The 24,416-nt window shown below is 44.6% G+C and overlaps 2 protein-coding genes across 2 annotated transcripts; both read right to left on the bottom strand.

Moving 5' to 3' along the window:
* Window positions 1–756: 756 nt before the first annotated feature.
* Window positions 757–12,796, bottom strand: ldlrap1a (low density lipoprotein receptor adaptor protein 1a). Its single transcript, XM_070846479.1, has 9 exons — window positions 12,658–12,796; window positions 6,723–6,865; window positions 5,659–5,771; window positions 5,348–5,462; window positions 4,491–4,563; window positions 4,220–4,315; window positions 3,693–3,820; window positions 3,478–3,512; window positions 757–1,673 (listed from the first exon to the last, which is right to left on the bottom strand). The coding sequence occupies exons 1-9, from the start codon at window positions 12,740–12,742 to the stop codon at window positions 1,529–1,531; spliced, it is 933 nt and encodes a 310-aa protein (XP_070702580.1). The 5' UTR covers window positions 12,743–12,796; the 3' UTR covers window positions 757–1,528.
* Window positions 12,797–15,496: 2,700 nt separating this feature from the next.
* Window positions 15,497–24,299, bottom strand: maco1a (macoilin 1a). The gene is made up of 11 exons (XM_070846351.1): window positions 24,119–24,299; window positions 22,969–23,110; window positions 22,487–22,613; window positions 22,198–22,321; window positions 21,864–22,042; window positions 19,528–20,071; window positions 19,264–19,422; window positions 17,972–18,154; window positions 17,679–17,799; window positions 17,120–17,294; window positions 15,497–16,335 (listed from the first exon to the last, which is right to left on the bottom strand). Exons 1-11 carry the CDS (start codon window positions 24,196–24,198, stop codon window positions 16,133–16,135), a joined length of 2,037 nt encoding a protein of 678 aa, XP_070702452.1. The 5' UTR covers window positions 24,199–24,299; the 3' UTR covers window positions 15,497–16,132.
* Between the last annotated feature and the right edge of the window lie 117 nt (window positions 24,300–24,416).

Below are 24,416 nucleotides of genomic sequence, written 5' to 3' on the forward strand. Positions count from 1 at the left end.
ATTAAAGGTCTCTACAAAACTTTAACGGTGTGGGCGTGGTGAGCTGTCAAACTTCAGGGTCTCGCCATGAAACAGGAAGTTAATAGACTCTACATGATCCAATCAGCACCAAACTTGACATGTTTGATGAGAGTCCCGCCCTGAAGACGTCTACATGTCAACGTTCATTCACAGTCATAGCGCCACCTGGTGGCTACAGGAAGTGCTATGTTTCACACTATGATGTCTCAAGATGAACTAGTTGACCAGATCTACTTCAAATTTAGTCAGGAAAGACTCAAGACGTTGATGTTGGTCCGTTGTGAAAACTGTGAGTTTTCATCAAAAGGCGTTGCCATGGTGACGCGGCAAATTCCGATCAAAATTAAAAGTGCAGTAACTCGACTCTACAAGGTTCTATCTTCACCACATGTATACTGTTTGATGACTGTCCAGCTCTGACAGACGTCTCTCTCTCAGCAGGTTCACCACAGCCACCTCAAACTCGGTCCAAACATTCCCAGGATATGGATGATGCTCACTTATGAAGCTCTTGAGGTTTCGTCAAACGCTGTCGCGGTCTTGACTTTGGAAATGATCAAAAGCTCCAGAAAAGCTACTGAAGTGACCTTAAGTAAAACCTCAATTCAATATGTTCCCTTATTCTACACACAGCTGGTATGAGAATGTAGTCATTGTGTTGTTAGTGAAATAAACAAATATACAACAAGAGTGTTTTTTTTAAATTTTTTTATTCATGAATATATTTTAATTCTGTGTAATGCTGGTAGATTACAATGTACATGAAATGGCCGCAGTGGAATCTGGTAACCCTGAACACGTCTGGGCTTTTTTCCAAGAGAATCATTATTACACTGCAGAGAAAAAGTAATGCCTTTAACAACACGTCTTGAATGAGCCACTGCTACGGAGACTTCATATAAATACAAACAACTAGACTGATTTCAGGTGTAAAATAATCTTTGTTTCACATCCTCGCATTAGACGTGATCATTCTTCCTGTTAAATGTAAAGATGGAGACAGTGTGGCTGATTGTCCTGCTGTTATTAAGGCCTGTTGATCCAGTCTGTACATTGGTCTGAATTAAATCCTACCTTTCTTCATTCATAGAAAAATAATTATATAGCTATAAATTATTACTAAACACATATACAAAACACTGATTATGATGCCCAAACTACTGACACAGAAAAACGTAAGCAAACACAAAGGACAACAGATGCTCCTGTAAGAAGAGATGACGCGGTGAGCGCGGGTCTGTAAAGATGTAAAAAGACGTGGTGACCTTAGAAAGATGATCTTATTGCTTTGGTGTGTTTCCACAAACAAGGGAAGAACTGTCCGTGTGAAGAGTGCAACAACATGGTGAAGACGTCGTCTCGCAGTTCTACACTTATTCCCTTATGGACTTACTGCCTCATCTTAAATACACAGTGACGCCTTGTTAATTCACAGGAGGAATTAAAGACCCTTAGCTGTCCTCTCTCTCTCTCTCTCTCTCTCTCTCTCTCTGCTGCGTTGTGGTGGTCAGAAGCCGAAGATGTCGTCCCCGATCGGGCTCAGACCGTTGGGTGTGTTTCCATTGGCGCTGTCCCAGTCGGGTTCAGTGAGCCAGTCCTGGGGTGTCACCCCAATGTCCAGGACCTGGGGGTTAGTACGCGACACTGCCAGGCTGAGGAGACACAGGAGGGACAGGTGATTAGAGAGAAACCTCAAAGAGGAGCTCTATTTCAGTTAAACCTTCAAAAGGATAAGGCTGGTGTTATTCTGTTTCTTTCAACTCGGGTTAGTCCAACTCTCAACACTATGCCAAGCCTCTGACACCTGTATGTGACGCTCAGTCTGAAGCACACTGGCTCCTGACTTTTGTGGACTATTGGCGGTTCAGTATTTAGGACTCAAAGACTGATATATCCGAGTCTCTTTGTCTTGGAATCATCCATTGTTGAGGTGGTAAGGATCCTGTTAGGACCAGAGTAGTCTTTCACTACTGCGTCCATGTTCACAGTAATGATGGAAGACACCACTGGAGCTCTATGGCACAGACGTGACTCAGATCAGGGTTTGGATACACAGGTAATACTTGTTAGTAAGAATGAATAAAGTTATGACATCATCACGACTAACTAAACTAAGTTAACCTAAATGGTGTAAAGTGGAAATGTGTTACGCTGAGCAGTACCACAATCCTCACTAGAACAGGTGGGATTAGAACCAAAGACTTTTCTCCCTCCACATGAAAGCTCATAAATAATGAACAGGCCTGGGAGTCTGACGTAATGATTATTCCTAAAAAACACTTTCCAGACTAAGAGCTGCACTGGAAAATTATCTTCTTGGTCAAATAAACAAATAACAAAATATATAGAAATATCTGAAAAACTGAAGTCCAGCAAGCCAGTTAACTAATTTTTGGACTTTTGATTAGTAACATGTACTGTAACCTACTTCTTTCTCACTGGACTTGAGGCCTAACGTCACTGACCCTGAATGGCTGTTGCTCCTCCCTTTAAAAGTTCTGATCAAAGAGCAGCTCAGCCTCCCAGACATGTTTCCTTGTATAACTAAAACCTCAATCTCCTCTAATTGAGGCCCCCTCAGTTTGGCCGTAAGCCGCCCGCTGGTCTCTGGGACCGTAATGTGCGCACAGCCCGGGGTGGAGGTCAGCAGGATTACTTCAAAACACTGAGTTCACTGGAGCCGTGGTGTAAGTGGTTTGATCTGTCGCTGAGTTCGATGGCCCACTGCTCCACTTTTACGCCACGCATAGAACAATTGCACAACGAAGCCCTCTGTGTGCAGCGCAGCCACTGATTCAGTCCGTCCACTGAAAGACAAACACTCTAAATAAAGGGCCGCGAGGGAGGAAAAAAAGAACCCATTTTTGATGATGTTAAGGGTGGAACGATGGCATTTTTCACTTTGACTGAAACTCAATCAGCTTCTAACCCAGTCAGAGGAAATAAAGGACACCGGAGGCTATTTCCCACTATTGACCAACGCTGCTGGCCTGTGGACGGCGGTACTGAGTTTGGCGGTGATGGAACAGAATGGATTGGGGTTAGGTTAGTGATTGAGACTACTACACTAAGTGAGGCTTAAGACAGTTGACAGTGATGCTCAACGTTACCTGGATATGAACCATAGCTATCCAGAGCACAGCTGGAGACACAAACACACAATGGATTGAGACTGAATTTCAAGTGCAGCTATCAGACTATTTCTCATTGATTGTGTAGTTACTCGGGATCCTCTCATTTCCTCGCTTTCTATTTAATCACACACTGGAGGATTTGTATTCTGCAGTAAGGAGAAATCATCAGTAAGTGGCGCTGTAAAGCCAAGCAGTACGAGAAGGACCTACAGCATACTGAGAGATTTGGTGATGGGGTTTTTTTCTATTTTACCAAGCAGCAGAGAGAATCTACTGGGACTTATTTCACTTAATAATCAAACTGTGAAGACGACTATCTCACCTGGAGAAGGCTTCATCCAAACCATCTTCTATCTCCTGGAAGAAGAAGAGGAATTACTTAAATGTGCCGTAATGGTGTTCACAAACAAGGCGCTTCATAAAACTGCATGAAGACTCGGTCCAAGTAATCTCATGTTATGCTTCAACTGTATTTAAAGCCTTTTGAAGCTTTAGTAGAGATACATCTGCTCCATCTGTCCAGACTGAGGGTCTTACCCAGGTGGGGTTATTGTTGGTCTCTGAGGGCCTGTGGTTATCCAGAGGACCCTCCTCTACGTTCCCATTGGTCTCCACTGCCGCGTTCACATTGTCCTCCAAGTCCAACAGGTTGTCGGTGGCAACGTCTACGTGAGAGGGGAGGGAAGGCCCGTACGTTAGTGTTGTAGCAGCATACAGTCCACAGGTAGCCTGGTTGTTTTATTTCCACATTGTAAAGAACTAAGACAGAGATGATAGACGCAGAAGTGTTCAATCATAAAGTGTAGATTCAGTGCTTTTTGATCTGCCTTTAATTATGTCACTAATTATGTCAAAAACTGAGATCAATTCCATCACAACAAAAATAAATACAAATAAAACAAGTAAGTAAGTACAGCATCGATTTCAGGACACTTCAGACTCAAGCTGTCAGGCTCCACACTTGTCAGTTTCAAATTGTACTATGCTTTAATTCAATGTTAACATAAGCATTGAAATCAAAAATCAAACAAATGCAGAAAGACACACCATCGCCGTGGATTTACCTGTCCCTTTCAGGCTCCCCAAGCTGTTAGATCTCTCTGAGTGGGAGCTACTGCTGGCCTCCCCGGCCGATCCAGACTTAGCTCTCTTCCCTTTCTCTAGAGCAGAGAGGGGGGTGTGCACAAGCAGGTCAAAATGTGTTTACTGCAACCTTACAGCAGATATCAACGTCCTTGGAGCATCAAGGCTGAGAAAAACAGCTCCTCCATAGGCAGTGCTTTTGTGTTTGTGTGTCACTTCCAGTAGCTGAGGGATGAAGAGTGTGCTGCCTACCTTCTTTGGCCACTTGCCAGAGTTCAAAAGCTACTGTGAAGGCCTGAGCTACTGTCAAAGCCACTGCCTGAGCCTGGAGAAAAAAACACTTTGTTACAGACCATGGCTGAAGAAGAGGACATTAGTGTTTACAAACCTCGGTGACTCACGGCTGACCCCACAGTTTCTGGTAAGATGGAACTAGCCGAGTAAAGATGATTCCCCCTGAGACTATTCTAATTGAGATTATTACAAATAGACCGAGGGCTACAATGTATTAGAATCTATACACCAGAATAAAAAGCAAGGTTTATTCAATAGTCCTATCAAAGTCGTCAGTGCTGGGACTGAGGAGCACAGAGGACAGAAAGAGGTCATCACCTCTGCCTCAATAAGAGAGAAGCAGGTACTGAGGAAGTAGGGTATCGTCATGTTATCCTGGGAGAGAAGGGGATGAGCGTGAAGGCGGGTAAGATGAGAGCAAAAGTGCCCTTCTGTCTTTCGACACCTACGAGCACAGGAAGATGACGGGCGGCTTGAGGAGCGAGAGTTCTACAATTTCCTCTTAAGAATGAGCAGAAAGGGGAGCTGAGGCGTCAGAGGAGGAGCACAGTTACAGGGGGGGGGGGGGTGCTCTAAGCGCTCACCTCTCACCTCAGATCGAAACGCAACTGGAGGGATAAAAAGGACTTGGGACGTGCTGGGTGTGGAAGAAACACATTGTCTCTTTTAATAGAGCAGGAGGTCACGCACTCGGGTAGACCAGATAGTGCAGCCAATCAGGAAGAGAGAGGTTTGCAGCCGTTCAAAGCCCAGAAAAAAAAAGGTTCACTTAGATTGACATAAAAGACTGTAGGTATTGTAGTCAAACAACTCACCACTTTCCTCTTGGAGCAGAGGTAGGCGTGGCACTCCAGGGTCCCATTGAGGGTGTTCTGAGCGATATAAGCAAACACCTTATCGTGCAGTTTGTCCACTGTGCAGTAGGATATTCTGCAGGCCAGAGGTGACAGGTTAGAGAGACAGCACATCGGGGAGTCAAGGAGAGTCCACAGGGTAAGCCACGTGTCTCATCAGCTACAAGGCAATGGCCTTATACGGTTGTGAACTTGCATGTAGCTGCTTCAGAGGTGCAACAACACCATTAACTGGACATGCATGTGCACAACCTGCGCTGCTCTGTGCATACCTGTATATGGAGACATTCTCCAGGAGTTTATTGGTCAAGCTGTCGTACAGGACGATTCCCTGAGGGGAAACCTTGAGAGCAACCTTCTGAGGCTTCTTCCCACCGGCTTTGGCCTGTTACACAAACAGTTATCAAAAGAGAAGTTGGTTTCAGAATTTTACTTCAACTAAAAAACGACATGATCCTTTTGAGATACGTTTTTTTCTTTCAATCTCTTTTTTTTTTATCCCCAATTTGTGATTTCATAATCTCAGAGAATATATTCCAGTTTTTTGTGAGTTTTTGTTGCAAATTTACCGCTTCATTCTCAGTAATTCAGGATTTTTTTTTCCTCTGGGAATATTAGCCCCCCCCCACTGGCCTATAACAGCCTATAAACCTTTTGCTTCTTTAACATCGGAGAACACTGTGGAGCTTTCACATGTGACTGGCAGGCCTGATACAAGCTGTTCTGGAAAGGTATTGATTTTGAGACATAATGTGCCACCAGTGACCAACAGAACGAAGGTACACACATCCAAAAATAAACAAATAAATAAAAAATAAACAGTGCCACACGTGTTGATCTACCAGAGGTGTTCACCAGGCATGGACAAATCGGCATCGCAAAGCAGAACAAACAACATATAGACACAAACACTATTTTTCGGTTTTTCCTATGGATTTTTTTAAAATAATGATTTATGATTTGACGAGAGTTTTGATGTACTGGACTGAACATGTGCCTGTTTGTGCTTATTCTGATGTTTTCATCTATTTTTGCCCTGGCATGCTTTGAGCACTATATGCAGTGAGTGTGTTGTCCAGCTCTACTTTGAATGGTCCAGTCTGAGGGTAGATTGACTCTCAGTCATGCAGATCACATCCGCCTGAGTGATGAATGTGTTTGGATCTAAATATTGTTCGTTCTGCCTTGTAAAGGTGATTTGACCATTTGTTACGAGGATCTTTGTTAGGTTGGAACATTGCTTTATCGTAAATTCCTGGCAGCGCTACAGTGTGTGGATATTTGGTAACGTTCTGTCTAAAACCCTTGAGTTTATCATCGTTACTGCAGCTCTCACCGTGGCCACAATCCTCTTCACTGCAGCAGCTGACAGCTCCTCTCCTTTGGGCTGGTCCACCAGTGTCATGCCGAGGTGACGTAGGTTAAAGGTCATGCCCTCTAAGATGGTCTCCCGTGTGTCAGTCCAGTTCTCCGGAAGCTCTACAGAGAAGAGGAAAGAAAAAAAAAAAAAAAGAAGGGAAAAGTGGGTCAATAAACTGATCAAAAAAAACCAGTATGATAATCACGTTCTTGTTAAAGGCATCAAATACATGCTGGGTACAGCTTCAGATGCTTGCAGCCTGCTTTTCCTCTCGTTTCATATTCCAAAATAAATATCATTTGCCGTGGGAACATTCAAAAGGCTTGAGAAAAACACAAATCAGAGGAAATGTAAACAGCCTACGTTGAACTTAAAGTTTAGCCATTTCATCTGCTGTCTCCCTGAAGTGGAAAGGCAAAACAGGATATCTAGGTCAGAGGTACTGTCGATGTAAAGTAAATATTTCAACTCCAAAACAACTTATAGGACTTGACAATAAAAAGGCAAAGAGTTCGGTGGCCGTATACATGCACTTTGGCATACTGTGATAAGAGGAGTGCGTGGTTTTCCTCTCTGAAACCACATAACAGATCTCTCCCGAACTAGGCCATAGATCCTTCTCTGAAAACCGCATTTCTGTCCCCGTTTTTCTGAACTTAAAAACTTAGCGCATGGATCTGTTTGCTGAAAGAGAAAGAGGAGTGTAAAAACTGAGTGGTGAAGGAACAGCTGCTATCTCAGTGTGATTTCTTATCAGTTTTTGTGCGGTGCCGGCCGGCCCTGACCTGCTGGCTGTGTTTACACAGATTTCCTCGGAGAAAGAGAGGCGGGGAGAAGGTTAGGGAAGGCCAGAGGAGAAAAACACCACCATTACCTAGAAATACGTCCTGCTAGCATTTATCTCCTCTGGGATGCGGCGCATACCACATACTTGTGCGGACACATGTTCACAAACACGTGTGCACACATTAGAAATGAGGGAGGACTGCAGCTCAAAGAGGCCGGAATTTGTTTCGTTTTACCAAAACGTTTCCAGCTGGACACATCCAAGATGTCCTTCTGCACTCTACTGTGACAGCCCTGAAGGACAGTTCAGAAAGAAAAGCTTCTCCCCTCCTGTTGAGACACAACTCTCAGAAAAGTCAGGATCGACAAAGTCATCACACTTCATCCTCTGGGGACCACGAATGTTAATGTCAATAGCTGTTGAGATGTTTCCGTCTGGACCAACGTGGTCGGCCCACACCACCAACTCTTCAAAGACCATCAAAGACATCATTTCAAACAAGCGCTAGTGTGTAACCACTGGAGCTACAGCCACGGTGTCCTTTACTGTGCCAGCCGTCATGTGACTTCCAAAGACGTACAATCACTAATTTACATGAAGAGAGTGGAACCAGAGGTGGTTTGAGACAATCTGAGGTGATGTTTTGTAACGTCTGCCTGCTGGCTTTCATTGTGCATTTGGTAAAGCACTTGTGACTGTGAAAGAGAATTACTCATACCCATTGTTGAGGTGCTTTTCCTGCCAACGCCGCAAACAAAAACAAGATTTGACCAACATTTTTTGACCCTAAAGCAGATAATTGCAGTGGTTTTGCTTTTAAGGTTGAACCACAATCCATAACAAATTGCCAAAAATGACAAGCATTCAATGTCGGAACAAAGCAATTATTGAACAGCTCTAAAGTTCTGAATGTGGCAGGTTTCATGGGCTGTTTTGTAAAACCCTCTCACACTATTCTGGACTAAATGCAGTCAGGTGACAAACATCATAATGGAAAAGGAGTCATCTGTGTTATGTTGTCAATAAACTGCCAGCATCAGTTTTCAGTGTTGTCCCTCCTGAGAAGAAACAGCAGCAGCGCAGGTACCAGGCACGGCTCAGCCGGAGAATGGACGGCTTTGTGATCAAAGGTCAGCAGCACCTGAAAGGAAACAGCTGTGTGCACGTGTGAACCAAGACCAAGTGAAAGCAGGCGACCCTGCAGTAAATACAAGTCCACCTCGCCAGCTGTTGGTGTTAAAATAGTATTTATTGGGTGTGAAGAAAGGAGTTTTCTGATGGCAGGGTAGGAAGAGTGTCTGAGATGACAGTGGGAAAGAAAGACGAGGGAATTTGAAAGAAAGATAAGACAATAGCACAGTCCTCAGCGCCGTAGTCATCCATCAAATCCAACACTAATGGATGAGTATCCGTTTCAGGTATCTAAGAGCAAGAAAAAGCCTTTGTTGAACACTGTGACAACTAATGTGCTGACCCAAAAGGGTCCAACTGACAGGCAATTCACGTCCTGGCTGATTTGTGTGTCTACACCAAACACAGAATCTCTGGGGAAACCACCAACTGTGGCCCTACAACTTAAGACCACTCCAGCACTCAGAGCCAAATAACTTGCCACCATTTAACTTTTATTCAGACCCCGCTGATCTGCATCCATGCTGCTCCAGAATCAGGTTTCAAGGAATCCAAACTCAGGGTTGATGTCAGGGTCTCTGCTGATACAGATAAACATGAAGAGATGTGATAACGGCTTGGTCCGGAAGTCTCTGCAGATGCAAAGGTAAACATTTCAGAGGCATTTAGCCTCAAGTTCACTTATCAGGCTGTGGAGTTGATGGGCCAAATAAACAGAGGAGACTGACTTCTAAATCTGTTGCAATGCAAAACAGACCAATCCTACCAAGCCATTTACTTAAGGGGGGAAAATCTGTCAGGAGAGACAGTAAATATTTCCCTACAGTAGTTACTGCACTCTCATTGCTACACCACACTTGAGGACCCCTCCAAATGGCAGAGTTTATTCAAATTTTTTCTTTACTTTCTTTGCTTTGACAACCCCCTATGTGCCCATAGATAAAGTTCAACACCACTGGGGATCATAAATCAGTCGGCTGGTCTATCCTCATTATCATAATGAAGTGTAGACACAACCTGCACGGTACCGCAGCTGAAAGCACTGACCAATGATGTGGTGACATATTATAATCCTAGTTCTATGATCTCCAGGGGCTGTGTGGAGCAGGAGTGGAGTTCTGGGGACACTTCTCAGAGTGTGGGCCAACCTGGAGGCCGGCCTTCCTGTCTCAGAGTCTGACTGGTGGCAAACCATCGCTTCTAATAAAAAAAAAAATAGTAAATGGACTCTGTTTGTATAGCGCCTTTCTAGTCTTTTTCAGCCACTCAAAGTGCTTTTACATTCACCCTTTCACACACCATTCATGCACTGATTGCCAAGCCTGCCATAAAGAGGAAACTAAGCATTCACACACTGAAGCTACGGCTCAGGGGCAGTTTGGGGCTCAGTGTTTGGCCCCAAGACAGTTTGACTGGAGGGACCGGAGATGAAACTGCTGGTGCGCTCATTGGTGGCTGACCCGCTCTAACTCTGGGCCATTAGGTTTCCATCCTCTGACCAGTGAATTTGAGCCTTGAGTCAGAAAGTATAAAAGTACACAGATCCATTATGTTTCTTATTGGCAGAAGGGAATTTAATTCTGGGCAGAAACTAAATTCTACTGGTTCTCACAGCCATCAGAAACACCACTTAGCCAGCAGAGTATCTGACCGATGGTAGTGTGTGACTGCAACAGGCCAGGAGTTGATTGAACACAGTTGTCATCTCTAACAACACCACAAGGCAGCGAGGATAAGAAGGTCTGACAATAATGGTAGAGACTAGCAGTGGAAACAGAGGGAGTAGAGCCTAATCCGAAAGCAGACTCCTCGTCACAGTGGAAGAGCTGACTAGAAAGCAAGCAAAGCCGCACTTTGGTGAAATGACTACTTCATAAATCGGGTAGAAATATTCCCACCCTGGTGGTAATTTGCCATACTGAGCTTCGCCTGTGTTGGCAGAACCACATGCTTCCATTTGAGGAGGTCCAGAGAAAAAGGCTCTTTGCTGCAGACAAGCACCCTCTGGCCGGTCCTTGACACTGGCAGTGTGCCGGTGTGGGTCGTCTGGGGAGACCGAGACGGGGCAATAAGAGCAGAGAAGTGGATAAGAAGCGGAGAGCCCTTTGCCATTTAAAGCGGGGCAGTCTCCACGAGGTTGAATAGGTTGCTCCTCAATGCAAACCCGTTCACAGTATGCAGATTTGTGAAGATGAGCGGCCAAGCCTATAGGGCCCAATTAACGGCGAGATCTGTGTGAAATGCTGGTCCTCAGGTACTGCAGCCCTGTTGCTGTTCTGCCCTGTCAGTCAGCTGCATTCACCTGATACCCCTGGTGTCCGGAAAAAGATAAAAAAAATCTAGGCTGATCCCCGACTTGGTCCCGTAGGCCAGGGACAGACTCTGAGGTCTGGCATGGGTGATACGGGTCATCGCTGGTGAGGAATGAGCACCCTGCAGCCTGGAGAAGACCTGGTAATCAATACGGCAATACACCACCTCCATAACAAGTGGGTCACCACCTGCATTAACAGGAAGCTTCTCTGCCTCATGCAGTTCTACTTGAATGAGGCAGTATATTTATTTATTTATTTTTATTTTTTTACTGGTTCTGCATTGTAAATATATTCCAGGATGTTGCCAGTTAGATCAATTAGAAAAAAAAAGCTTGGCCCATGTGACCACAGGGATTAATAGCTGTGCAGGACTACATTAAGATCTGACTCATCCATTAATACAGAAATGCGCTGGCAGGAAATGCACCTGCATGTAATAGTGGATCTCAAATTCCAGAAGAACTGTCTTTTTTTTTCTAGCTGAGCTGCTAAGGTTCCACACAGTAATGGGGGTATTTATGTAATCCACCCTGTCTTTTCTAATGATGATATGCTTTATAATGGCCCCTCGGATGAGATTTAAAATAGACCAGCTTGAACTCGAGCCAAGAGGGGCCGTGCACTGACTGACTCGCAGCATTCCTGACTTGTCCTCATGGTTACAGGCAAGGGGAGCTTTCAGGCTGCCTAAGCCACCTGGTCATCCGCCCCCCACCCCCCCTAGAAGTTTACAGCCTGGATCAAGTGAGATTTAGTTTACAAAGTGGCCCTTGAGTCCTACAATGGGCACCAGAGTGGCTTCAAGGAGCTCCACATGTGAATGCTGCAGCCTGGGTGAGCTCCTGCTGAAGGGCCCTTGAGCAGGACACAAAAATCACTACCAGGAAGACTGTCGCGCTGACCCTGACCTCTGCACTTCCTCTGGGAGCGTGCACGGGAGGAGGAAGAGGAGGAAGAGGAGGGTGGTCTGGAGGACTGGGATTATCCACTGAGCCAGAATCCTGCTGGGCTGAGCAAAGTGAAAAGGCTGCAGGGATGAAAACCTAGAAAACACGTTTCTTATCGCCTTTTCTTGGAACAAGTGGATAAAGTTTACCATTAAGGGGAAAATGATTTAAACTATTCGCCACATTTAGAGCTTCCCGTCATCTTTGGCTGCTGTTCGGACTTAATTCTGCCAAGTTTCCGGAAAATTCCTGAAACAGGATAAACCGCATTTCAAACAAACAGACTTAGCTTTCCCAACCTCCGTCACACATTTCCCCTAAAACAGACCCAAATACCAGAACAAACCCCAAGCAGCGTCTGTAGAGCTCGTAAAGTCAAACCGAGCCGAGCCGAGCCGAACCAAACCGAGCCGAGGTGAGTGAAAAAGATGACAAGTTGAAGTTGAACTTTGCTGCGACAAGTCAACAGCAGTAAGTGCTGGTGTGTTTCGGCTTTGGGACGAAACGCTAAACTATCTTAACTCATCTTAACTTATCTTAACTCACCTTAACTTATCTTAACTTATCCTAACTTATCTTAACTCATCCCACAGACGTGCTGCTGACTGTCTCCTCGGTCATGAAGTTACAGCAGCTGAAGTCAACTCCGGCACAGAGAACCTGGACCGAGCTGACGCTGAGGAAAGAACCTTATTCTACCTTTTTCTCCCTAAACAAGCTTCACTTCTTACTTCTGTGTCTGCCGGCTGTCCACGACTGTTTGGCCAAACTCGGGCTCCGGATGATGGCTCTGCCAGCCGACTTGAGTGCATCCATGTCGGAGAAGTTAGCTGGGGAGCGCCGGGGGGAGCGTTGTTGACCAGACTGCTGATGGGAGGATGGACTGCTGCTGCCTTCAAGGACCCTCAGGAATCCCGCTATTTACCAGCTCAGCGCACGTGAACGAGCCCAGCACAGACACGGTGATGCATTTGGGTCGAATGGGACATTAGAGACCTTCAGGGTTTTTAATCACAGCTGGAGTTTTTATTTTTATTTATTCATTATTATTATTATTATTGTGTACTAGTGTATTACATTCAGTCAGCCTTTGTTGAGGAATAACTCTGCAGAGAAAGTAGTCTTCTCCATTCTAATGGGCTTAGAGCGGGAAACTTTTTGCTCCACTACATTTATTAGACAGCTACAGAAATACGACGCTCTGATATAGATTAACTACCCAACACTATATACATTTAAAACGATCTGCCCATTCATCCGTAAATGTAAATGGAGTCACCGAGCATGCAGGCACATTTCCAGCATCTCAAATACGATGGTTTCCTGCTTCAATTGCAATCAATTATTTTCAATGCTTTTGAGATTTTGTGCTATTGGTTGCTGTCATTTTGTGTCCTGGGGAATTGTGACAGCATTTCTTGCCATTTTCTGAATTTTTACGGACCAAACAAGCAATCGGAGAAAATAAACAGCAGATTCATCCGGAATGAAAATGTTAAGTGCAATCTGATAGAGAATAGTTCAAACTGAGCTCCACCTCAACCAGCTGCACCAGTAAAATCCTCCTGTTATGATAATGATATAATATATGATAGTATTATAGTAACTGGAGTACTTTTAATACTTTAGATACACTTTCCTGATTATACTAGCCCACTTTTACTTAAGTCTGCAGCACAGTTGTTGAGATGTGACATTTAGGCATGAAGCCTCTATCACAAACGTAAGCAAAAATTCATTTCATGGGGTTAAATCGTATTCATGTGTGCTTGTTTTCTCGCCTCGAGTTTCAGATGCCCTACAGATTTGAGAATGGGTCTTGTATTGTTGGGCAATTTTAACAGTTGAAGATATTTACTTAAGATTAATGTCATCCTATCATTGTGGCACACAGAAAAAATGTGGTGTCATTTCTGTAAAAGGGCCTTTTTGTGTATTTTGGAGCCCTGAAGCAACTTTCAAACTAAAAAGTACGTATTTACGAGGCGCACCTGAAGGCACCATCATACCACTTTTTTTCTTCCTGATAGTGACCACTGGTAGAGCAACAACTTTCAGGTGGAGGTCAACAGTATTTATGGAGCTACTTCTGAAATGAGAGCACCTGTCAATTTGTACTCACACAGGTTTCTTAGTTTTGATATCCCAAATGTTAGGGGTAATGGATTCTGGGTAAAAAGTTGTAAAAAGGAAAACTAGACACACACATCGTGACACGAACACAGACTGAACAGCTTGCGTTGCCACCAGCAAGACTTTCTTTAATAGTGATGGCTAAAGTGAAAAGTGTGACACAGCCACCATCACTCGGAGTAAAGAAAATAAACATGGTGGAACAATGAAAAGATTAAAACAAAGCACTTCTTTTTTTTTTCTTTTTGTTAAACCTTCTCTTCCTTCTACACAAACTTATAAAAAGCAACTTGAGAACTGAATTCACAACACCAGAGCGATCCACAAAAAATACTTTTTCCAGGTAGGCAACATGACACCACGACATGGTCAAATGGTTCAGGGGTAACCTTTTTCCCAACACAACACATTCACAGAATCCTTCCTGGTAGAAAATCTAGGAAATCAACTGAGTATGATGGGAAATATCAAGGAGGTGCCACTCAACAGAAGTCTGTAACAAATAAATTAAACATGTGAATAACACAATCAGTCCAACGGACCACCCGCTGCTTCACCTGGATCAGTCCGGAGCCTTGTAAACACAACACCGTCCGAATATGTTCTAATGACAATAAAAAATAACAGCACTCTTCTGCAAACATTATGCTAGCTACATCGATCAAAGTATGGATGGAAACCGAACATCAACACTTGGCACTTAAACTGAAATGAAACAAAGAAAAACATTCCTCAGTAAGTTAATGTACATTGTTGTAAACAGCTAAATGCCAACTCTAGGGCATGATAATAGACAATCAGTTTGGTTGGTGTTTGGCATACCAAGACTGTGTCACTATGAAATGACATGTACCATGTAGTGTTACGATTTCCCTTTAAGTCTGTAACATTGTTGGGAGATAATGTGTCTGAGGTGACAGATTAATTATCTTTAGCCTTTGAATACTGAATTGAAAGGATCAGAGTGTTTTGAATGAGGAGCAGGGCGAATCGGAGCCGGAGGGAGAAACGCGGCTTTGAGGCTTGATGCTTTTTAGATCCCAGGATTGCAAAGTACGTGGTTTCTACATCTTAAAAAGGAGAAACTGCAAGGCACTGTAAAAATCTGCAAATAGTGGTAACGACTGGTTACCTCGACATCATTAAATCCAGTGAACAATATGGCCTAACTGCTTCTAATTTGGTCCAGAGGGAGAGGAAAGGTGTCCGCAGCGAACAGGTGAACGTTAATACAACATTTTGGCAGTGCCAGGTCCAATCTAGCAGTAGCATTTTTTTTTTTTTTTTTAAACGGGACAAAACTACATCGGCTTCATCCACTCACTGATAATCCTGGAGGCTTTGCTTTTCCAGCACTAAGAGAACAAATCATATTGGAATATCCGAAGAACGTGGCACATGTTTATCTGTTCAACATCACTAGTTGAGAAGAAAGTGTCCTGACTGAAACTGAAGCGTTACAAAACAAAACCATCACTGCTTTAAGTTAGTGGTGACATGAATCGCTTTACATTCATGTATCTCTCACGGGGCTTAAACTTTACGGGTACGCTTTAGACTCAAATTAAAACATGTCGTCTTGCCTTGATAGAAACCGTCATGACAAAGGAAATTGCATTTCAAATTAAAAGTCTGGGTGTCAGTTAACTCTAGAAGAAAATACAGCTGTGTGTGTGTGGGGGGGCTTTACACTGACACCAAAAGAAGACGGACATGAAGCGATGCATGATGGCTCTTCAGTAGACACTTGGCCAACCAGCTGTGTGTTCCTTTCTCCCCCTTCAAACAGAACGCGCCGTCTAATGGCTGAATCCCAAAACTCAAACAAAAATACTGTCGTATTGTACACAACCCCCTCAGAATAGTTCTCATAATAGAACCAAAAAAAGGAGCCAAATACACATATGTATGGAGGGGTTGTGTGCACTGTGTGTATGTTGTTACGTGGTACGTTAGAGTGCAAAAACTGTCAGGGGCTGGTAAACTCAAAAATAACCTGAACCGGAACCGAGAGGCGTCACCAAAATACAGAGAGAGACACAGTTCTGTCTGACAAAAGTGTGGCCATCAGAGTCACTTTTTGAGGGGCTGGTAGACTGAGGCGTTGGGGTCCAGGGAGGAGGGACTATTGTCCATGAACTTGGAGGAGTAGTGCGGGGTGACGGGGCTGAGGCTGCTGCCGTCCGATGAGTAGGACAGGCTGGGCATCACTGCCATCACCTCTGCTATCTTCTGCTTCAGCTCTGCGATCTCCTGCTCCCTCTGGTGGATCTGGCCTGGATGAGACACAGGAAACACAGACGTTCACATCACAGCGGTCAAAGCAGAGGAGGTAGTGGAGGGGTACATTTGGTCTGAGGGGCAGCCGCACACTGAATCCCTGACAGGGTCATTTATAGCTCTCCTGTGGAGGGGGGTGCAGGGAGTCCTTCCTACACACCGGCATAGAGGTGGGCAATATGGATAGGATATATCATTTTATATCATAACGTGGATATTTACAGATAAAACAACCAGATACAACAGAAGTTCTTCATCATGTGAATACACAAGTCATATCTGATTTTCTCCATATCTGACTGCCTTCACACTTTGCAGGTGTATCACTGAGGACCAAAGGCAGTGCAGTGTTGAGTGTGAGCTCTTGAGATCTACAGGACATACACACTGTATAGTGCACCGAGAGGGGACCCATATTAACTGTTACACTCTGTCCCTTGCTACAGTACGTTCCAGTACAGATCCAGATAGAGACAGACCATGTTACACTGTGGGAAATTCAAACAGTTTAAGCATCTGTGATGTAACTTTTGGATTGAATGCTTTTGTTCTCAGAAATAGCCCGGTCCAAAATAGCTGGTTGTTAGCAATGACGAGGTATAAAAAAAATTCTCGGGGAAGTGACTATATGAAGGCAGGTGCATCGCTCAGGGTGAATCAACCCATTCTGAGCAGGCATGTGTTGACTGGGCACTGCACTGGTGATTACAGAACACTGACATACAGTATGAGAGAGACCAACAGCGACATCAGCACCGCATCCCTACAGTCAGCAGCTACCTTGTGCAATCTCCAGCTGCCTCTTGGCGTCCCCCAGCGCAGAGAAGAGGTCCAGCTTGATCCTGGTCTCAGCACTCAGGCTGTTCTCCAGGTGCTGGGTCTTCTCCTGCATGGCCGACAACGCCGACATCAACACCTCTGTGTCCTTCTCGTTCTCTTTATACTTCCGCAGCTCCTGTTTGTGACCGGATGGGAGAGAGAAATTGCATTGGAAATGAGATCAAGATGGTTAAACTTCTAGTCTTTGACTAATGAGCAACAAAAAGCATCTTGTATCTAAATGAAGCTTTTGCAGTGCTAAATGGTTGATGCAATCAGAAGGCAGAGGGGGTCTGGTTATTTAATTACACCAATTACTTGGACTAAGTGAAGTGATCACATTTGTTGTTGCTGTTTTCAATTCAAGTGCTGCAGCAGCTTGTTGACTGCAGATTGGTGCTACTTCCCCGTTCCATTCACAGCGGTTAGATGATGCATTTCACAGTCTCTCTAATGACCCAGGGGTACACGTTCTCAAAGGTTCTGCCTTCTTATCAAGAAATGAGTCATTCCCTCTTACCTGACACTTGCCCTCCAGGTCCCTAATCTGCTCCTCCTTAAGTTTCATGTCCATGCTGAGCTTCTTACACTCGGTCTCCAGCTCTCTGATACGACCGCGCAGAGAGTCAGTCGACTCCACTCTGTTGGACAGAAGAGGAGAAACGGCACTTCTAAGCCAGCATATCCAAGAGTGAACACACAAAAGCTTCCTGTGTTGATATTTGTTCAATCATTTACTTGTTTGTGGGTAAAATTCCAAGTTCATTTTGATGACCCAAAGCAAAGGGCCGGACACATTCATCTAACACGAACCTGGTGGCGGCGGCTAACGCTACGGCTCTGGCAGCGGTGGCCTCCTCCATCTTCTTCCTCTTCCTCTCCTCAGCCAGCTGTTTCTCAGCGAGGGCGCGAGCCTCCTGCTCCGCCTTCAGCCTCTTCTCTAGCTGGGAGATGGTCTGCTTGTCCTTCTGCTTGGCCTGGACGGCACTGTGGAGCCTAAAGCGTAAAGAAGACCATACTGTAGTGAACGTGGCGGGATCACAAGATGAACACACTTAGCGTCAGATGAAATACTGAGTATTTGAGCTGTTTCCTTAGAAAAGATTAAGCTTTCAGAGTGCTTTTATAATTCATCACAGGCTCCCACTGCCCTGCCTCAGTCTGTTGTTGTCATAAAACACCATTTACCTGTGGAAAAGTCAAATGCCGCCTAATGTAGTTCTCGATGTGACTGAAATGGCTGAAATCACGTGACTTCTCTCTCTTTGCTCACAAAGCATCCGGATGCGGTACCGTTTCTGCAGTCTCTCCTCGTCCCTTTAGTGGCAACTATAACTCAAGCTCCAATCCTACAGTAATGTTTGTTAACACACGTAAGATTAAAATGGCTTAACCTTCGAGTCTGTTCACCGATAACACACCAGTGTGTACAGAGGCTTAGCCAGAGCCCTCCAGAGGAGACAGCTTCTGTTGTTACATAACCTGCTCATCACTTACAGACAGAAAGGTCACACACTAGTTTTTGAGGTGTGTCATTGGAATCAAAGGGGGATAGTGATGCACACGTTTAGAGGTAGAAATGATGAATTACTGATTCAAGTCCTTATGCTCAGTTTAGTGGTCACTGGTGACATGTTGTCTTTCTAAACGGTGATTCTGATCTGTTCAGCATAAAACTAGCCCTGTTATAAGGGCTATATACGAGCGCTTCGGTTGAGGCAGACCGACCCTGTAAGGCCATCCTAGGACCACACTAGAAGTGAGTGTTTCTCTCCCATGTTATACTTCAGATTCAATATGCAGATCAAATCAAATGCTCTCATTTCAGTTACAGCCATTGTCATTATTGGAATTTTAATGACTCCAATTGGCCAGGAAGCAATAGCTAACTCAAGCTGGTAAATCAAGGGAAAAAAACACAGAGCAAAGGCAGAGTTCTACTTCAATGCATTTACACACAAATCTAAAGTACTTGTGTTTCGTGCCAGAGACCACCACACAGCCCGTTAGTGACAGGCTACCTACCTCAGCATGCTGAAATTATATTTATTGTGCAACAGCTCAAGTTGGCAGAATATACATGAGTCCACTGCATTTGCACCCACTTGTTCTGTAGCAGCTCGTTGTCCTGGCGGAGCTGGCCCAGCTCAGAGCGAAGGCTGCGGTCCTGGCTGCTCAGAGAGGAAAGCTGACTCCGCAGCTCGGACTCCAGCTGCCTGTTGGCCTGAAGATCTGCCTTCAGACGCTTCACGTCCTGCTCCAGCCTTCCAGAGAAGAGACAGAGAGAAAGAGACCATCAGGACGCAGTCGTGGGAAACCACAACAACGCGGGCAAAAAGGAAGAACGGGCATCTGAAGGTGTGTCTTACCGTACGAGGGCGTCCGGCTTGCCCAGCTGGTTGTTGGGGATGCAGTTCTCCACTGGGTCCTTCTGCCCCTTCCCTGCCCCCTTCTGCTTCTTCTCATTCTTATTGGTTGAGGAACCCGGCGGCACGCTGCCGTTTGAAGAACTGTGATTCCGTGGTGACGAGTTGGAAATGTGACCCCCACCTCCGCTGGCATTTTTGTAGTTCTTCCCCGTGCCGCCCATTTCCTCTTTAGAAGCGGAGTGTGTGTTGGTATCTGCGTGTGTGTTTTCTCCTGCCAGGTCATTATTCAGTCTCTTTGCCCCGACGTAGTTCTCTATATACTCTGTCTCCTGTAGTTTGGAGTCCAGTGCGTGTATAATACTGTTGTTATTGATTCCAATTGTGTTTTGTTTTTTGCCCTCACGCTCTTTCGCAGTACTGTCCTTCCCTTTTTCCCGGTACTCCAGTTCTGGTAATGGGACCGAGGTGCTTTTCTTTCCAGGAGGGGCTCCGTTTTGGGATATTACTGAGGGTTCCACCTCTGAGATCCCTTTAGCTAAAGCCGCTGGAAGAGAGCAACAGTTGACAGTGTTAGAAGACATATAAAAACCATTCTGGACAAAATTAACCATATTCTAAGGCAAAGTGGAAACATGTTTGACCACGAACACCAACTGAATGATGAATGACGGCCTTTGTGATGATAGAGAGCAGAGAAAAGCCCTAATGAGACTCATAAACGGCCTTGTGCCAGCAGGTGGTTACAGGAACGCTTTTCTGCTTTCTATTAACTAGAAAACAGACAGAAAAACTATTGGAGTGCTTTCACACCAAACCTGTTTGGAACTCTGGTCCGTTTTCACATTTTGTTCGGCTTGTTTCGCCTGCTTTGTGAAAGCTGGCAGAAGAACACGAGAATGAACAGATCATCCGGGCCGTGAGACGCCTGAGGAGGCTGGCCTGGGTCTGGATCTATGTTTGTTTGTTGTTTGAGAGCAAAGCAGACCGACCACTGGATTGTGCGATGGTAGGCAACATGAAGTCAAAAGATACACTACGATTAAATTCATCTGGCGCTCGTGAACTCTCGGGGAAATGTAATCTTGTAATGTAGTGAAATGCAGCAGGCACACAGCAAGTACAAAATATTAGGCTCCAGGGTGGCTCTTTGTTCCTCCCCTTTCTATCCATATGTCACAGTTTATGAGTCACACACACCTTTTATTTGAAGCTCAAATGCAGTCTGTACTTTTAATGCTCATAAGTGATTATTTCTTCTTCTTCTAAACAAACACATATGGTCCTAAACTGTCCAGTGAACGAGCTGCTTGTCAATCTGTATGACATCATGTTTTATGTCTCTTGGCTCTCTGATTGTTGCCTTTTTTGTTTCTTTGGTCTGCACCAAAAGATCAGAGCTACAGGTGTGAATGCACCCTTAACCCTTTAACGTCCTCACCAAGAAAAAAGCAATGAAAAAATGTATTCTTTATATATTTTATTTCCTTGGGGCACTAATTACAAAAATCAATGGTTTTTTAAGAACAGACCCCACATTTTTTGAAATATTGGCCTCTACCAAACGGTTGAGATGTCGTAAGTAAAACATGTTTTCAATTAGATATAGTGAGTCAAAATGTGCTCTACCATATGGTTGAGCAGAAGGTTAAAGGGTTAAAGTTATAAATCACATTGAAAAGCCTTGGCTATAACTTATTTTAGAAGGAAATACAAGATTTATACTCCCTAGCTATTTTATTAGGTGCACCTACTGTATGCAATCTAATACAATCCAGTACAAATGCTCTGCCATAGATTGTATCTTTAACAGGCTTTGTGGTCAAACTCTCTGAGGTGTTAACTTGTTTATCACTGGGGTGGAGGAGAGTGGACGCTGCCGATTTGCATGCAGCCCAGGATTTGCATTTGTATCTCTATTTGTTGAGGCAGCAAAATTGTCTTTGTGTTTAATTAAAAGTAGAAGCAGGCGTAAAAAAAAAAAAAGGTTTTGGTTTTTCTCACACTTGTAACTGTAGCGTTAATAAACTATAAACTGTAAGACGCATATCTGCAGCTATCTGTGGTTCCATAGACTACAGATCCACAGCAGAGCAGAGAAGAGACAATGATTTAACCTTGCTACAATAAGTTGTCTGACTTTTTACCCTGAATATAAATAATTCTTTCAAATGTGTGTTTGAAGCATATATTTGTAAAAACACACTATTTATGCCGAGCACCATATTTGCACACACCCCTCGTGTTTGTTCTGTCATTTTTTGCTCATTCAGTCTCTTGTGTTCAAATTGGTGATAAGTTTTGTACATCATGTGTGTGTGTGTGTGTGTGTGTCTCACCCTCCTCTGCCTCCCTCTCCTGTCTCTGCAGCATCTGTTGCTCTGGCGGTAAAGCCTGCTGTAGGAGCTGCATGTAGAATTCATTCTCCTTCTGCACTTCCTTCTGTTTCCTCAGTCGCATCTTGTAGCTCACGTAGCTCTTAAAGCCGAAGCCCAGAGTCACCACTGGATAGCCGATACTGGACGGTGAAGAGAAACAGACACAAGTGTCAATATAAGGGTATCCTTGTGTTCTTAGGTGATAACAATTGAAGCGAGCAAGCCTTATTTTTTTGCTATTTATCATTGGAATTACATAAAAAGAAATGGTCGGGCATTTACAAAGGGTGTTTACCAGTGAGCAGCAAAGGGTCGACACAGGTCTACATGAAAGTTCTTCAGATCTTTGAACCGTATGGCAGCTTCGATGTACACAAACAGGATCCACAGTGATACAGTGGGTAGACAGACTCCTCTCTCTGTGTGAAAGTAAGAGACAGGGAGAAAAAAAAAAAAATCAGCACTCTTGGGTCTAGCACTGAAGAAACTTGGCAGCTGTAGAATTCTTGTGCACAGAGTGTTTGAGGTGAAAGTGGCTGTTTGGCTGGCACAGATAAAACAGTCCGCAGAAGAGCTGGACTAACCTGTGTGCCAGACATACTGGACCCATACGTAGGTGCTGGCAGCGAAAAACAGCCATTGGACAGGGATGAAGAGGAGGCAGATGATGTCTGACGTGAACGCCACACACACGAAGAAGACAGAGAACGCCTAAGTGTAGGAGAAAGAGACAGACTATTAAATGTGCCCTAACAACTGTGCACAAATACAGTAGTTGCTGTGTGCGAAACATGCTCACACTTAATGCACTAATATACAAGCATGAGCACACACGCATGGCCCCATTAACCCTTATACATTAACATCTGTACTGTTTTGCTGGTTCCACCACTACCTGACAACTATAATACCATCTCAGCTGCAGCCATGTATAGCTAATAGGTTATTTAGCACGTGGATTGGAGATGCACCACATCTAGTTGTTGTTCATCTCTCCAAACGTGCTTCAGACTACCTCCAGCTTGGGTTGTAACATGCAGGTTAATGTCAGGTGGAAAGCTCTTACCAGTCCCTGATATCTGAAGGAGTCGTAGACACTTCGAATGAAAAGCCAGAAGGGCCACAGGTACTCAAACCTGAACTCCAGCACAAAGTCGGCCAGCAGAACTAACACCCACACCACCAGAAACTTCAGGTACAGGAACGTACTGCAGGAGAAGACAAGATCAAGAAACACAGACAAAGGGAAATGTTTAAAAGAAAGACACAAGAGCCAAAGAGGGGATATTAAACAAGGTTTACCTTGGATTTAGATGGTATCATGACAAACATTTAGACGTCAGGTTTATACAACAGTCTGGGGTTAATTAAAAGGACACCTTCAGTGTGACTGCAGACAGTGTTGTCACAAGTTCCTGCCAGATTTGAAGGCAGATAAATGCCAATTCAACGGTGATACAGTGCACATGAATACAAATGTGGATGCTGCCAACAATGTGCATGCAAACAGGTGAGAGAGATTCAGACAGAAAGAGAGAGCGAGCATGTCCACGGTGTAAGTGTCTGGACATGTCGCTCAAAGCGCAGCTGGTTTCCTTTTACTGGCTCGCCAGCAACCAGTCTGCAGGGGAAGACGCGCTGTGTTGTTAAGACATCTCCACAAACAATGCGCGCTTCACATGCTCGGGTTAGACCAGAGTGTTTTGGTGGTTATTGTTTCATTGCCGCATTCAAATTTAGACCTCCGCCAGACAAAGCACAGGTGAGCCCCCCGGCCGTCGGCGTCAGCACGGTCTTTAAAACGAGCGCCCCCTGACATTACTGCTGTCATCTCCAGCGTGATGATCATTTAGGATCAAGTTCACGCTGTCTTTGTTACAGCTGAAGCCACTTCCACTGAGAGGAATGCCTTATAATTCAAACTTAAAGCCCACAGAGTCTCACGGCCACATTTCCTGTTAATTCAGCCGGAATTTGAATTTAGCTTTAACTACCTAGCCGGGGACAAATCATGAACGAGATGCCTACAAGTACCGTTAACGTTAGGCCCATCAATAAGACAATGCGCGGGCATGTTCCTTTAGCTAGCTCCTTCTGGAGATGGAAAACAAAGCGAGGTTCGTTGTGCTGTGTAGCAGAGGCTGGCAGCCCGTCTTGACATATACAGGCAGGCGCCATTGTTATACAATAACGTCCCTCCAGCCCCTTTTTTGTACCTGCTATATATACCCTCGGTGATTCGGTTCCGTTTTAACGGCCGTCGGAGTTTGCTGCAGTCCGCATTGCGCCGCTTCATCCTCCCCCTGTTGATTCACTTGTGATATCCGTCTGGTAACTGAAACTGGAAATGTCATTCGCTCATCCTAATAGTCACACTTCTTCAATTATCCTCCATTGTTGTTGTTTTATCCACATGAAACAAAGAAATAAATAAAAACAGTCCGCGGAAGGCCCTCCCCTTTTCACGACACGCTGCGTCACCTTGCTTGCGCGTGACGCCACCACGCCGCCGGA

This window comes from Pempheris klunzingeri, chromosome 16 (assembly GCF_042242105.1).
Source record: "Pempheris klunzingeri isolate RE-2024b chromosome 16, fPemKlu1.hap1, whole genome shotgun sequence".
Classification (NCBI taxonomy): Eukaryota; Metazoa; Chordata; class Actinopteri; order Acropomatiformes; family Pempheridae; genus Pempheris; species Pempheris klunzingeri.

What these genes read in the sequence shown, in the direction of transcription:
- ldlrap1a (XM_070846479.1), bottom strand. Translation starts at nt 12,742, where the DNA reads ATGGATGCACTCAAGTCGGCTGGCAGAGCCATCATCCGGAGCCCGAGT. An exon ending in GACAGCCGGCAGACACAGAA is followed by an intron (nt 6,866 to 12,657) that starts GTAAGAAGTGAA and finishes TCTTCTCTGTAG; the next exon opens with AGCTTCCGGAGAACTGGACT. An exon ending in TTGGATGAAGCCTTCTCCAG is followed by an intron (nt 1,674 to 3,477) that starts GTGAGATAGTCG and finishes GTGTCTCCTCAG; the next exon opens with CCTGGCAGTGTCGCGTACTA.
- maco1a (XM_070846351.1), bottom strand. Translation starts at nt 24,198, where the DNA reads ATGAAGCGGCGCAATGCGGACTGCAGCAAACTCCGACGGCCGTTAAAA. An exon ending in CCTTCAGATATCAGGGACTG is followed by an intron (nt 22,614 to 22,968) that starts GTAAGAGCTTTC and finishes TCCTACACTTAG; the next exon opens with GCGTTCTCTGTCTTCTTCGT. An exon ending in CGACCCTTTGCTGCTCACTG is followed by an intron (nt 22,043 to 22,197) that starts GTAAACACCCTT and finishes TTCACCGTCCAG; the next exon opens with TATCGGCTATCCAGTGGTGA.